Source organism: Cyprinodon tularosa, unplaced genomic scaffold (genome assembly GCF_016077235.1).
Source record: "Cyprinodon tularosa strain WSP-4 unplaced genomic scaffold, ASM1607723v1 ctg356, whole genome shotgun sequence".
Taxonomy (NCBI): Eukaryota; Metazoa; Chordata; class Actinopteri; order Cyprinodontiformes; family Cyprinodontidae; genus Cyprinodon; species Cyprinodon tularosa.
This window is the reverse complement of record NW_024039070.1, coordinates 1,120,857-1,135,422: the sequence shown is the minus strand read 5'-3', so window position 1 is coordinate 1,135,422 and position 14,566 is coordinate 1,120,857. Positions and strand designations below refer to the sequence as shown.

The window sequence follows — 14,566 nt, the reverse complement described above, 5'->3', positions numbered from 1 at the left end:
TCAGGTTGATTTTTAAAATAAGTGGTCCTCCTAATTGTCAGTCTTTCTGGTGATATGTTTACGTAAGGTTGTCCTGCTTGCTCGTCCTCTTTTTCCACTTACACTACGGGTGTTGAGTCTGACATAATGGAAAAATTTCCAATCTCTCTTTTGGAAAGTAAGCTTGTATGAGCAATGCAAACAGCACCTTTTAAACAGAGCGTACACAAGGAGAAACAGGCTCTTGCACGAGTTTAATAGGCATTCACTCTCGAGAGCAGTTACAGGGTTGTGCATGTGCATTTTTTTTTTTAAGTGGAGAGGGTTGGTCTTTTCAAAAAAATCATGAAAATCCTCCACTTGACATTTAAACAGTTCCCTTTTTCATAATTTTTTTTATTTGTACTTTTATTTGTAGCACTTTAAAGGGGCAAAGTCGAGTTACATTGTTACTATTGTTTAAATGATTATTGCCATCATTGCCTCCAATAAAATGCTGCTGAATCTCATCTTCCTTTTATGGCCACTCTCAGACTGCCAGTAGCGCACACAGACCGCTCATTTTAATAGGATGCAACCAAACCGGCATGCTATCATTTGCGCAAGCTATCTTTGTAGATCACCTGCAACAGGTCCACTTATTGCATATGCAAAATAATCTTTTCACAGGAAATTTGGTGTTCTTTGTTTTCATTCTTTGAAGCTTAGGTCCTAAATGGCTTTATCCATGGTGTGCAAAAATGCCTGCCTTGATTTTCTCATGCTTTTTTACAGACTGGTGTGGGTGTGTGTGTGTGTGTGTGTGTGTGTGTGTGTGTGTGTGTGTGTGTGTGTGTGTGTGTGTGTGTGTGTGTGTGTGTGTGTGTGTGTGTATGTATGTATGTATGTATGTATGTGTGTGTATATATATATATATATATATATATATATATATATATATATATATATATGAAATGACAGTTGTCAAAGTATTGACACATTTTATTCCTCTTTAATACTGTGTTTGACACATTATCTGGTTTTCTTTAAAACTAAATTTAAGATTCTCTTTGAATAGGGAGAAGTTTTTCATTGACCCTAGCTTTATCCTATAAGGCTCTATGTTTCCTTCAACTTTTCTTTGTAAGAAGGGTGTTTCAGTGTTTGCTTACTTAAAATAAAGACATTGTATCCATTATCAGTTTGCATAGCTAATAGTTAATCACCTGGTTAAGTCTAATTTGTTGTACAGATGAAGATGCACTAATCAGAAACTGGTCAGTAAAATTTTACCTGCAAAAATGAACTATATTCACCCTGATAGACGATTATCATCAGACCTGATCATTTTCTTGCCTTCCTACCATACTTGTACTAAGAGCATAAGTAAAATCATGCCACTCTTTGAGACAGTGTCTCTAAAAAGGTTTTTATAATGATATTAACCAAAGACAAATAAAGGAGCTGATCAGCATAGCTAGCATTCCTACAACAACAGTTTGCATGTATTTTCTAAAGAAAACGAACTACCTAGGATTCCAAGAAAGCAGCTATAATTTTCAAATTCAGTGTGAAAGGTAGATGTTAAAAAGATAAAACGGAGTGATGCATATTTTGTTCAGCCTTCTTATACTTTCTCATTTTCTCTTACAGTGTATATAAATTGTAGACACTTTTATGCTCTTTAAAAATAGCTAAATGTAGCACACATCTACTATTCACTGTCTTTATATGAAGCACCTCACTGTTCTTTATCCCAAATAGTTTTCTGTACTCAGTAACACCGTAAAATAACATTTTTCTGACTAGACTTTTTGGATTATTTTCAGTTTAGAGTCCTGATTTTTTTTAAAGGTAAAGGAAACTGTAGTTTGCACTCACATAAGCCATGAACGTGATTTAGGCAGATCAGGCTGACCTTTTTGCTTAGATGATAAGCACGGCCTTAAATTCTGCACATATTAATGGAAATTTGGGACCCGGAAAACTTGGATATACAATTTTATCGATTAAATGTTTTCATTTTTTATTTTTTTATTTTTTTACAGAGATGCCATGAATATACATACCTTCTTTATATTAAATCTAATCCTGATTATTTAAAGATTCAGAACGTTGTGGTGTTCATTTGAAGTGGGGTCCAATCACAATCTTTCCCCTATCATGATTAGGCTTCCCTTTTATAAAAGACAGACATCAAGTCAAGTAAAGATCTGTTGGAGATATTGATGTTTATAATTGTTATAATTTTTTTGTACAAGCAATCTGAACAAGTAAATTTATTTTAGAAGCTTCCCTTCTCTGTATTCCATTGTTTTTCTCTAAAATCAGTTCCTTCTTTTGCAGCACCTGAAAAGAAAGATGTCATCTTGGAGAATTTCAGTCGCACCAACTCTGTTCGTGACCGAATGCGCAAGTTCACAGAAGCCAGCCAAAGCCCAAACCCCCCAGTTCTGAAGAAGAACCCTCTGAGGAACGGAACCACCTCTGGCCTTAACAATTTCTCCAGAGCTGCAGAGGTTTTTGCTCAAACATCAGCAACCTCCAGCAAATCTAAAGACAAACCCACTAAGACAACTGTAGGATCAGGTTCTAACACCTCCGCTGTGTCCCAGAGCCCAGCTGCACCTCAGCCCCTCAAAGGAGGGGCCGAAGGACCTCTGTCTTCAGCCAGCCAATCACAAGCCTCCCTGGGTGGGACGAGGCTACCCGCTGAAAAAGATGTGCCTGTCTGTGCTGAATTAAAGGAAGACAGGACCCTAGGGAGAGCAGCTGAGAAAGAGATCCCTGAGGGAGAGGAAGACCCCGACATGAAGACTTTCCTCACGATTGAGATCAAGGATGGGCGCACCACCACCAACTCCTCATCCACCGCTTCAACGCCAAGAGGCAGCATGATGCCCATCACCAGCATGACCCCCCGCATCACCACTCTGGGACAAAGACCAGGTAAGCAGCACCAGCCTTACAGCTTCAGACATCTCTGTGTTGAACCACACTATACAAGCCTTTTATGGTTCTAATTAAATAAATAACTGGAATCCCAGTCGTCGGAGGAGCTGACTCACCAACTGAACCGATGACAGTTTTTGAGAGTCTAAACAAGCACAAGTTAGAGCAAAGGGATGCAAAGGCTGAGTAGCTGGCACAGATTTACTAAGGGGCATTTGTTTCAGAGTGGACACATTTCTCAGCTCTGAGGGGGTGGATGGGGGATGAGGTCACTGGTCAACAGCATAGAGCAGATTTCAAACAAATATAGAAACGACTGGCTCTCTAAACAGAAACACAATGGTTTTATTGTAACGGTGAATGAACAAGCTTGTCTGCCCACATGGAGATCACTACTTGGTGGTGTTCTGTACAAACTGTCTTCCCTTCATTTATTTAAAACTAGACACTCTGCCTGTAATTCATGCATTTAAATAACATGTTTTTTGGATATCTGCTTTGTGATTTGCCCCACAGAGGGTAAAGCAGTCTCACCTGATGATCTGCATTAATGATTCAAATATTACTCAGTTTTAATAATTTTAATATGACATTCTTTTATTTCTATGAAAAGTTCCACCTCATTTTAGAAAAAAACATTATTTCATTCTATATTTCCTATAGAACATAAATTTTAGCAGTTATAAAAGATAAACATGAATGTTTAAGCGAAAGGTGCGTCATTTCTTCATTTGTTGTCACTGCAGCTTTGATTTGTTTTAAAAAGAAGCTGTCTGTCATAAGATTTGGTGGTTTTATACAACCTGTGCATCACTTTACACCAAACAGGTGATTGTTTCATTTTCTGAAACATAAAAGAGATTTTTTTTTATTATTCTCTAACTGGTTTAGTGTAAGAAAATTAAATTACTCTGCACATATTTACCAGCAGAGGGTTGTCACAGAAAATGAAAAAATAAAACTATAAGTGATCATGGAGTATTTTTATGATGGTTTTATCATATTATCATATCAAATTTTTGCAGTGTTGACATGCAGTATTTTAATCAAAAAAGAAGTTTACACATATTACTGGAAAACCATACAGATCTATTGTTTATCATCAAATTGCAAAAAGATGTTTTCAAAGTGCTGTACAGCCATAACTATATTTATTTAATGAAAATAGTTGCATAGGAGGGAAATGCCCTGTAATAACGTCAGTGCTGAATAGAAGTAAGAAGAGATAAAGATGTATGAGTCCAGAACTGGCGGCTAATTTATTGAGCAACATTTAGACATCTAATCTTTGCTTTTTTTGTCAACTTGGTGCTAAAAATGTTTGGTGAAAAATATAAAATTTAGTTTTTACTGACGGTTGTAATTACAAAAGAAAAAAATCACGTTAAGCTTTAAAGATGAGTTAAATAATTAATGAGTATAAGCAACTTCAGATTGAAGTGATTATCTGCATTAAATAAGATATTAGTGACACCAATGTGGGATTTTCCATCAGTCTTTTGCAGCTGTTCTCGCAACATCCCCATTTAAAACACTCTCAGCAACAATAACTCCCGTAACACACACGGTTTGCTTCAAATGAAAGCTGGACCCATGCTAATCCAGACTTCTTTGCCTTTTCCTGCCCTCGTCTCCCTCCCCTCCCTATGAGCCCTGCACTGGCTTCCTTAGGAGTCCTTTTCAGCCCAATTTGCTTTAATGGTTTAAGAGCTCCTTTTTTGGAATCTGCCTGTCCCGGTTTGAGTGAAGGCAGCTTCAGGACTGAGTTTCGGGTTTCCCTCCAAAGCACTGTAAAAGCTTGTAAAAGTGCTGTGCGTCATGCTAAAGGTGCATTTCTTCTGTGGTTTATGATCCAGCTCATGCGTGCGGTGTGTTATGATGGGGAAGCAATGAATCCTAAGGAAACACGTACGGCACCCTCAGAGCACGATGTGGAGAGCTGTTTATGCTAAAAATCTACATGTTCTCTTTTTTTCCTAAAGTCTAAGCAGCTCACTGCTGATGAGTCACATGGAAAATCCTGCACAAATCTTCAGTCTTAAAACAATTTACAAGTCAAATGTTTAAGTTTCTGTCTTGTGTGTGTCTTTTCAGAGTTGACCCTTGGCCTAAGAGCTACACCGTTCAAGATCTCCTCATCTATGTTCCCTTCTGGATCCTCCATTAAGGTAGGCTTCAAATTTTCTGAAAACTTTATGAAAAGTGCTTAGAAATTCTCAAAAAGTAGATTTATTATGTGTCCCTAATTGTCAACCAACTCTCAATTGTTGTATTCTGCCGCATCTTTCTGTTGAAAATCACCTATAAATGTCCTGGAAGGTCCTCCAGCAGAGGCAGGAGTGTGTAGGGTGAACATGGTGAGTGGGGGGAGAGGAGCTAGAGCAGACAAGAACAGTGTTTATCAAACACAGAGAAGAGCCACCAGTCATATCTGTCCTTGTAGGGTAAGTGAAGAAGACGGGAGGTTGGGGGAGATGGGAGGTGTTCTTGCTTTTCTCTCTGCATAGTTTTATCTGGAAACTGTTTCCCTAAATCACACCTGTCCGTCTCCGTCTTAAAGTTTATCCTACAGCTGCCTCAAAGCACAAGTTGATGCAACTTCTTCGACATGTACTTTTGACTCAGAGGGCAAAGAAGCATCTCTTACGGCTGTTAGGTTTAGCTGAACCGCTCCTCTGTGAGAGTAACAGAAACACTCCAACAAATCTCCTGCCATCCCCCCCCATGTCCTCAGAGGTCAAGGCCGATAGCTAACCCTCCTTCTTTAAGACTCCTCGCTCCCTGATAGGAAGCACGGCTGTGAATTGAGAGTCATGTATTGAGCGGAGTTATGTCCTGTTTACGTTTTTATTTAACGACCTCATTTGGAGCGTGTTCATAATCTGGTTATGGAATCAAAAAGCTGGTTAATTAGGCCTCCACCCAGCAGCCATGTGAAGGAAAGCCTCTGCGTGGCTGCAGAGGATTAATGCTGTAGGATTGAAACTGTCTCCCTGGTTTAGGCACCAGCACTGGTTAGGATACAGATATATTCCTACTCTTTTAGCACACTTACAGCCTTCAGTGTGTTCAGTCCCTAGCAAATGTATTACATCCTGATGCTTTTAATGTCAAATTCCCACTAGCTCTCTGTTAAAGATCAAGTCTCCACAAAGAGATTTACACAAATTATTCCTTAAATTGAACATGTAGCTGAAATTTCTTCAGCACCTGGCTGACACACTGCAAAAAGGATATAAACATTTGTAAAAATGTTTTCAACTAACTGTATTTATTCTTAATTTCAGTAGTTAAATAATATGATCTGCCAATAGAATGATTATTTTACCCTTTAAATAAGATCATTAGATATTATGCACTTGAAATAAGAGATCAGAGTTGTTTTTCTTATTTTAAATGCAAATAGTCTTACTTCACTAGCAAAGTTTCTCACTTACCTGCTCAGTTCAAAAAAGAATGCACTTATTTTAAGAAAAAATGACTTACTTATATTTTAATTTTTTTTTGCAGTGTAACCTTTCTGTTTTGAAACAAAAACTGAAGCACAGATATTGATCCCTTCAGGTGGTATTTTTGAAAAGCAAACAATCATTAGGTCCTCTGAGCTCTTAGTCTTGTCTTTATTTTCAAAGATGTTTAGTTAGATCCCTGTCCGGTGTCTGACTGTGCTGTTCTACCGCATTTATCTCTATCGCTGTCGGTTTGTCCAGCTTAAAAATCGGGCTTTATTTTATTCTTCAATTCAATTCACTTTATTTATATAGCGCCAATTCACAAATCATGTCAAGCCAATTTCATTGGCATACTTCAAAATCAGCCACTTGCATGATTTTTTTCCCTCCAAACATAAAGACCAGGAAAGCAGAGTGCATTATTTGTTGCATTTCTTTCTTTGACTTGCTATGAGTTGTTGGTATCTTGAGGACTCTTCTGTCCCAGGCCTTGGTGTGGTTGGTTTATGATGAAGAAAATGTGTTTTTACTGTTTGGGTTTATGACCACCAACTGTGTTTACTGGACGTCAAGAGATCTGTCTGAAATGGATTTCTTCAATAGGTTTTACTACAATGGATTTATGAAGGTCTTTAGAGAGCTGTTTTTCTCTTACCCACCAGTGAGCTTCTTGTGCAATACCTTGGCAATGAGAAACCTTTTTATAGGCCATTAGGTACGGTTAAAACCAGCTGACTTTAATTAGCTCCCACAGAGTCTGGATTGTTTTCTGAATACTGACAGATTTCACCTCTTTTCCCCTTTTTATACCTTTTTTCCCTGGATGTTGAATGCTACCTAAGTGATCCTATTCTTATACTCTTAATTTATGGACTTTTTAATTTTATTTCATATGAATACTTATATGGGTTAGTGCTGACAAACATAAAAAGATTTATTGATGAAAAATGTCATGTTGCATACTTTGATGTAAATACAGATATCCTGTGAATGCCTCCAAGGTTAATTGTTGAACAGTTTTCCCAATAGACAGTTTACGGATAAAGATTGAAAAGAAGAACTGCCTCAAAGTTCTTGCCTTCCTACTCTAAACACACGTCTGCAGGTAGAATACATTTGTGGCATAGCTTGTGGACTAGCATTATCCATTCGTAGCTTTAACTGTTATTTTACTGGATGAAAAGAAAGATTTTACCGTTAAGCCTCTTTGTGTAGCGCTGCACAGTCAGACCGTCATATAAGCAGCGTCATATAAGCAGCCTACAATGAAATCCCCCAGAGAAAATCCTCAAGCCTACTACTGTAAGTCTTTGCCTCCTTTCATCACTTGGATAAGCTGCTATATCAGCTTCGTGTGCCTGGATTTGCTCAAGTTTTAGCATACAAAGGCTTAGGCTGACTTGGCTAATGAGATTGTAAAAACAGCAGCCGACACCGATGGTTAACATCAACATGGAGGATTTAGAGGGTGGGGAAGATACTTCTAGACTCCTCCTGTTTTCTGACCTTTTCTGGTCAAAGTTCATGACTGTTAGAGAGATGACGGTCTGTTTTTGGTAAAAATGATCATTCTGGTTAGAAAGTAGAGCTGATATGAAGGCCGGAGAACAACATGAGTTCCTGTTTACTGGTGTTTATTGACCATCATGGTTCCTGTTGGAAGCCCTGATCCATTTGGGTGGTCCAGACCTCTCCTTGGTGGTCTAATCTCAAAGCTCACCTCCTGTATTTACTTTAATTATTTTAATTCCAATAAAATGTGTTGAGGCTGATTGGCTGATAGGCTTTTTTTTTTTTCACTGACCAAAGTTAAATTAAAGGTTGGATACAGAACAGTTTCAGCTGGTTGATGGTCTCGATATTACTGCCAAGCTTTGGGTCTCTCTGGCTCAGACAGGCACCATCATTTACAAACAGCACCCTGGTGACGGATTCTCTCACTTTACCCCCGAAGGACAATGACATGATTGTTTGCATGCTAGTGATGTGCCACACATGCTTATTGATTATGGCGCTGACTCACATGTCTCACGTAGAGAATGCATTGTCTGTGTAATCTTTTTGGCTGCGGTCCCTGCATTGTTTTACTGTATTTTAGCTTAGGATGTTTTCATCCATTTAATTGAGACATTCTCTAAATGCCAACAGTGACCAAAGATTGTTCAGGCTAACTGATAATTGGAAACTTGGCTTTCATGTCTTCATGTTCCTCCTCCATGTTTTCATTGAATAACTTTCTTTGATATGAACTACCTTTGGTTTTCTATTCCTGTCTTAGATGAGTCGCCCTCCCTGGGCATGATCTAATTTTCACCATTGCTAGTTGTCCCCACTGAGCATTGAGTTAACTGAGTTATGGGTTTAAGTAGGAAAGCAACCACAATGTCCTTAGTAGCTCTGGGAAAACTGGAGACCTTCTGCTCAGCTGGGAAACTATACATCCTGCACTATAGAAGAAGAAAGACAAAGGCTTATAGCAACTAGACAAGTAAAGGACACAAACAAGTGGAAAACGGTTCCATCCATCCATTTTCTTTACATGCTTAATCCCAGGTGGGGTTGCTGGTGCCTATCTCCAGCTGTCTACGGGCGAGAGGCAGGGTACACCCTGCCCATCGCAGGGAAACACAGAGACAACCATTCACGCACACACTCACACCTAAGGACAATTTAGAGAAATACCAGTCATGTTTTTGAACTGTAGGAGAAAGCCGGAGTACCTGGAGAAAACCCACGCATGCTCAGGGAGAACATGCAAACTCCATGTAGAAAGACCCCGGACCGGGAATCAGACCCAGAACCTTCTTGCTGCAAGGCAGCAGTGCTACCCACTGCGCCACTGAGCTGCGGAAAACGGTTCCCTTGGACCAAAATAGTTCTTGACCTACATGTTAAATGATTTAGAACCAGGACCGTGAAGACACCATCCCTGCTGTGGTGATGGTAGCATTATGGAGATGCCTTCCCTTATGAGTCAGTGGAAAAATGGATGGAGCTACATTTAGGTTACTCCTGAAGGAAGATAATTGAGAACCTGCAGAAGACTAGAAACTGTGGTTCATTATTTTAGCACGACAACAGCTGTATTGTAAATGTGCTGTGCGTCATGCTGAGGTGCAACTGTAGATTACAATACATTTGTTTGGTAGATTGTCCCAGTCAAAGTCTATAATAAACCCCAGCTCAGAAACCTATGTTAGACTTTAAAACTAAACTTCACAGCTCCTCTCCCTCCAGTCTGACTGAGCTTGCGCCTTTGCAGAAAGAAAATTGACAAAATGTAGTTCTGGATGTACAAAGCAGGCAATGACTCACCCTTAGAGACATGCACCTTTACTAGCTGTATTTCTCAAATAATTGGTTTGGGAGGGTTTGTTCAGACATTTGTTTGGGGTATGTGTTGATGTTGTTGGTCAAACAGAAGAAATCTTAAGATGTTGTAGTTGGAACTTTTTTTGAAATGCTTTTGCCATTACCTTCTTGATTTAAGGTTCACCCTTGATGCCCTGTAGGTTTAAACTAGATAAAGTGCCTAATAAAATGTTTGCTCCTATGATGTTTGAAAAGTGCATCAGAGTAGGAGAACTTTTTGCGTCTTTCCTACCATAAAGATTCCTTGAATGCAAGCAGTTTAACGTGGCAGTGTATCTGCAGAGTGCATTTAATAGGAACGCCTGGACATCAAACAAGATGACACACACAGAGGTCTGTCAGCACTCTCAATTTAACAGCACTTAAAGTTTCCATGTGAGCAGCAGCTGGAGTTTTTCTTAATTACTAAGGACTCTAACCCAAAACTGTAGAAGAGCTCTGCTATTATTTGTGGAGCTCTGCCTTCAGTCATTATTGGACAGCAGAAGCGAGCTGATTAGTCTCGACCTCCCTCATGTTTTGTTAGAAAGCAGTTTGAGGAGGAATGACACGCAGCCCTGGCTTGGAGCAAAATCCAAACCGCTGTTTGCCTTCCAGTCGAGGTGTGAAGGACGTGCCCAAAATAAAAAGAAGTGTTTATGTAAGAGGGGTGAGTGTTTCAAATTGTTTTTCCCTTTCTCCTCCCCCCAGGATTGACTGGCTTTAATAACAGCAGGGTAGGGGATAAATATATCGTTGCATCTAAGAAATAAGTGGGTGGGGGCTGCCTGGGAAATTAGACCCTGGATTGGCTTTTCTCTGATTGGCTGAAAAGAGCGTCAGCTTGGCGAGCATATAAAGCACAGCCAGGGTTGGAGAGGAGGGCAAGAAGAACGTTTAGAAGCTATTTTATAGTTTATGCATATTCTCTGACTATGCCTGGGGTGAACCGGGATTTCCTCCCAGCTTCACAGCCTCCAGAGACTTTGGGCTGTACTGAATCTGGCGTGGAGGAGGTGATCGGTGATCTCCTTGCCCAAGAGGAAGCCAAGGCTGACGATGTTCCTGGGGAATTAAACGAGAAGAAGCTTGAGATAATGCTGCGGTGTGCTGTGAAGGAGATTCACAGTGACCTTCAGAGTTTTGGGAATAAAGCGGATGTCCGTTTGGAGGAGGCAGCAGCTAAAGTGGCTTGTTTGTTTGAAGCCATCTCCAGGCTGCAGGAGGAAAACCTCAGGCTGAGAACTGAGCAGGAGCAGATGATGAAGAAAGTGGAGGCCCTCTATCAAGTGATTGGACTGTCTGATCAAATGGCACACAAACTCTGCTCGGCCCCACATGAGCCCAAAGCTTCATCTGATGATGCTCCTTCATGCACAGTCGAAGAGGCCACAGTTGAAGCTTCACCTGATAATTCATCCTCCATTTCCAGAGATTCTCCATCAGGTAGCTTATCACTGCCAGACCAAACTGTGCCCCAGGGCCTTTCCTCAGACCCACAGGACTCTCTCACTGAATCTACTGAGCCTCAGAATACAGAACTCTCAGCGACATCTGCAACCCGCCGTTCGCTCTCTGCGCCATCTCTGACGACGACCATTTCTCCTGACACCTACACGGTAGTGCTATTTGTAAATCCTTCTGATCATGACCCCTTTTCAGTCAGTAAAGCCCTGTGAACAATGGGTATGCCTTTTCTATGCAATCATGGGTCAGCTGGCCATGTCTCCTCAATGGCATCCCAGTGATGCTGCCTTTTGTTCTGTCATGTACTTGCTGACCTACAGTCCCTTATCTTTGCCCATGTGGTCATTTAATCCATCATCATCTCCTCAATTCAACAGAAAAAAGGTTAGATCATATCAGCTGTCAGCTGGTTTTGGCAGATATATCCTTCATATGGAATTTCTTTCCACTTCTGTAAACAGCTTGTTGTGTCAAAACTGTACATTTTACATAGTGGTGCACCAATCAAAAGTAGTTTTTGTTTTTTAGTAAAGATTTGACCTGCTTAAAAAAAAAAAAGTTATTGGAAAAGCAGTCCCAATTTTCTTTTTAATCCCTTTCTCTTGAATTATTTTATAGGCTAAACAAGGATACAGAGTTAGGGATTTCATTTTGGGGCAAATTCTGGATATATTTGGATAAAAGTGCAGCTCTCCTGTTATCTGCTTATTCGTTCTTCCTCTATCATAGCCTGGAAAACCTGAGTGCATCTCGACATATCAAATGCAAGAAGCCACTTAAAAAGGAGTGCAATTATCTACATTAAAGATTGACGGATACAGGCTTATTATGCTGATCATTTCGACAATTCACGATATCTGGTGATTGTTGTTTTTTTTTGTGTGTTTTATTTTCTATTTTTCAGGCTAATATTGCATTTTCTCCACATTATAAAAATTATAAATAATACCTGTTACACATGTCTCAATATAAACAAAAAATACACAAACAAAACCAACAATTGAGAGGAAATGGAGGGAATAGCAATGTAAGCACTTCATGTGATCTTGATACTTGGTTCACGAATGCATTAATAATTTGGCAAACACATGCATCTATCAGCCAATGTTGATACTTGAAACGCTTATTTTAACCCAAAAACTTTTTTTTATCTGCCTCTAACCTAAGTGCTTCCTCTAACCTTCATTAGGACCTGGTAGTTCTTGGTAACGTTGGCTCTACTGATTAGAAAAATAACAGATTTTAGATTTTTCTAATCTAGTGGTTCTTGATGAAGCTAATGTAGAAAGGATCCAACAGATGTTACATTGAGCTAATATTACAGAGAAAACTGCAAAGGAAAAAAATTAGCATAGCAAATGAAATGCACCTGTTTTGTGCATTTAGTCTGAACCCACTTGGCTTTATTTGTCCGGCCTTAAGAAATGAAGTCTCACAGTGCCTCATCTGCTGCCTTTAACCATTTAGATCAAATTTCAAAGCTTCTGCTCTTAAAGAAATACCCCAAAATTTGTGACATTTTTCACAATGTTGAAAATTAACTTGATTTTCTTAGCTTTTAAAAATCAAACATCCATGACTTTTTAAGATCACTTCTGACAGCTCTTTTTTTTTTTTTAGCATTGACCATGTGTAGACTGTATTACAAATCAGACTTTGAGAATTGAGTTCAATTCACGCAGATACCACCAAATCGCAACCGATGTGATTTTAATCACAAACTGCTCTGTTTCATAACTAGTTATATCTAATTACATGAGTCTAAAATCTTTCCAGTATGTTTTAGTTATTCACGTTCCTCTAAAATATACTACAGAAGGTTCAGGATCGTAAAATACCTGTTGGTGATAATAAACCCCATAGTGTTGCTTCGCAGCAAGAAGGTAGCCTGGCAACTTCTCCTAACAGAAATGCCAGTTCTCTCCTTAGTGCTCCTGCTTCCTCCCACAGTCCCAAAATGTGCTATTTTAACGTGATCATGCAGACATACGGGGACACCTTAGGATGTTGGTCCTCTGTGCAGCTGTGATAAGCTGCCAATCAGGGTAAAGACCAGCTGTTGCCCAACATCCGCCTGCCACCTTGAAGCATTTTGAAGAAATTGGATGTGAATGGATGAATGGTTAAAAAGTCGGTGATCAAGAGCAGAGCATAGTAGTTGATTTGACTGCAGTCCCTCATTCTTAGCAGGTATTTGGTAATAGTGGAAGGAATAACTTTCTACCGCCATTGCGTCCATCTGTTGAGGCCAAGTGGGAACATAGAGCAGAAAGAGATGCAGAAATACTGACTTCCAGCAGTAGCTCCCTTAGTAGCTTTGCACAGGAGTGAAATAAGTTAATAAGGACGGTTGCTGCAGAAAAAAAAGTTATATATATTTGTTAGATTTTGTTCCAGATTGACTTTAATATTTGGGTTGGAAACTCTGCCTCAAAAATCCTTTGTTTGGGCAGTTCTGGCGGTTGGAAGCTTGGAGCCCATGTTTGGCCGGGTCGAGTCTCAAAACATTCTTCATCGGTCAAGAGCCTCTCAGTGCAGCCTGTCCCAGGGGTTCAAAACTCTGTTTCCACAAAAGTCACACAAACAAGCGGCCACCCAGGATCGTTCTGTAGCTATGGTGGGTATTATCACTCCCTGGTGGGATGTGGTGCCATCCAGACCTTAGGAAAGGCTGTGGTTAGGAAGGCAGAGCGGTTTCTGATCCTGGACTTTGTTATTCTTACAAAGCATTGAAGATAGAGTTCTATAGTGGCTATTTAGCACTGTGTGTAGATTAAAGTGGTACTTTTAAAAAGATTTATGGCACTTTAGAATATGACAGGTACATGGTCAGGTTTATGTAATGATATCTAATGTTTGTTCCCTTTCGCTCTGTTTCTCCTGTGGTGTACATAGCAAAAAGCTTTCCATTTAAATTCCACCCACTAATGCACCATGCCCATCCCAACAGCGATAGTGGCACGTAAACTGTGGACTGGCAGGAGCCTGGTTATTATGGAGACACTCACTCACCCTCTGATCTTAGCAAGCAGTAACTTGGCAGGCTTTCTCTCCCGCTCATGTGCTCCGTGTCAGGATCTCTTTGGAAGGGCAGTAGAGGAGAGATGGTAAAAGGCCTTTTTTTGTGGAAAAAAAAATCTATTCAGTAGTAAATGTCTAGAAATGCTTTAAATCGATTTTCTCAAAATCATTCTGGCTGTTTAAAAGCTCATCAGTCCTGAGTTACAACTGTAATAGTCTGATAAGACATCAGAATGCATTCTCCCTCTCCTTGCATAAAGCTATTGATTATATGGTGTCTCTTAACTGTTTTACCTAAATTTTATTTTTAGTTCAAAAGTAGACTATTAAAATATTTCCTTCAGTGACCAAGTTAGAACCTCTGG

The 14,566-nt window shown here is 39.7% G+C and overlaps 1 protein-coding gene across 6 annotated transcripts in view; it reads left to right on the top strand.

The window, feature by feature from the left end:
- The window catches only part of smtnb (smoothelin b), a 67,198-nt gene that overhangs the window by 42,735 nt on the left and 9,897 nt on the right, over positions 1 to 14,566 (top strand). For all 6 annotated transcript variants that reach the window (XM_038295551.1, XM_038295552.1, XM_038295553.1 and 3 more), the window contains 2 exons: positions 2,305 to 2,907; positions 5,005 to 5,078. In XM_038295551.1, the coding sequence (XP_038151479.1) occupies positions 2,305 to 2,907; positions 5,005 to 5,078 (677 nt within the window). The remainder of the gene's footprint in view (positions 1 to 2,304; positions 2,908 to 5,004; positions 5,079 to 14,566) is intronic.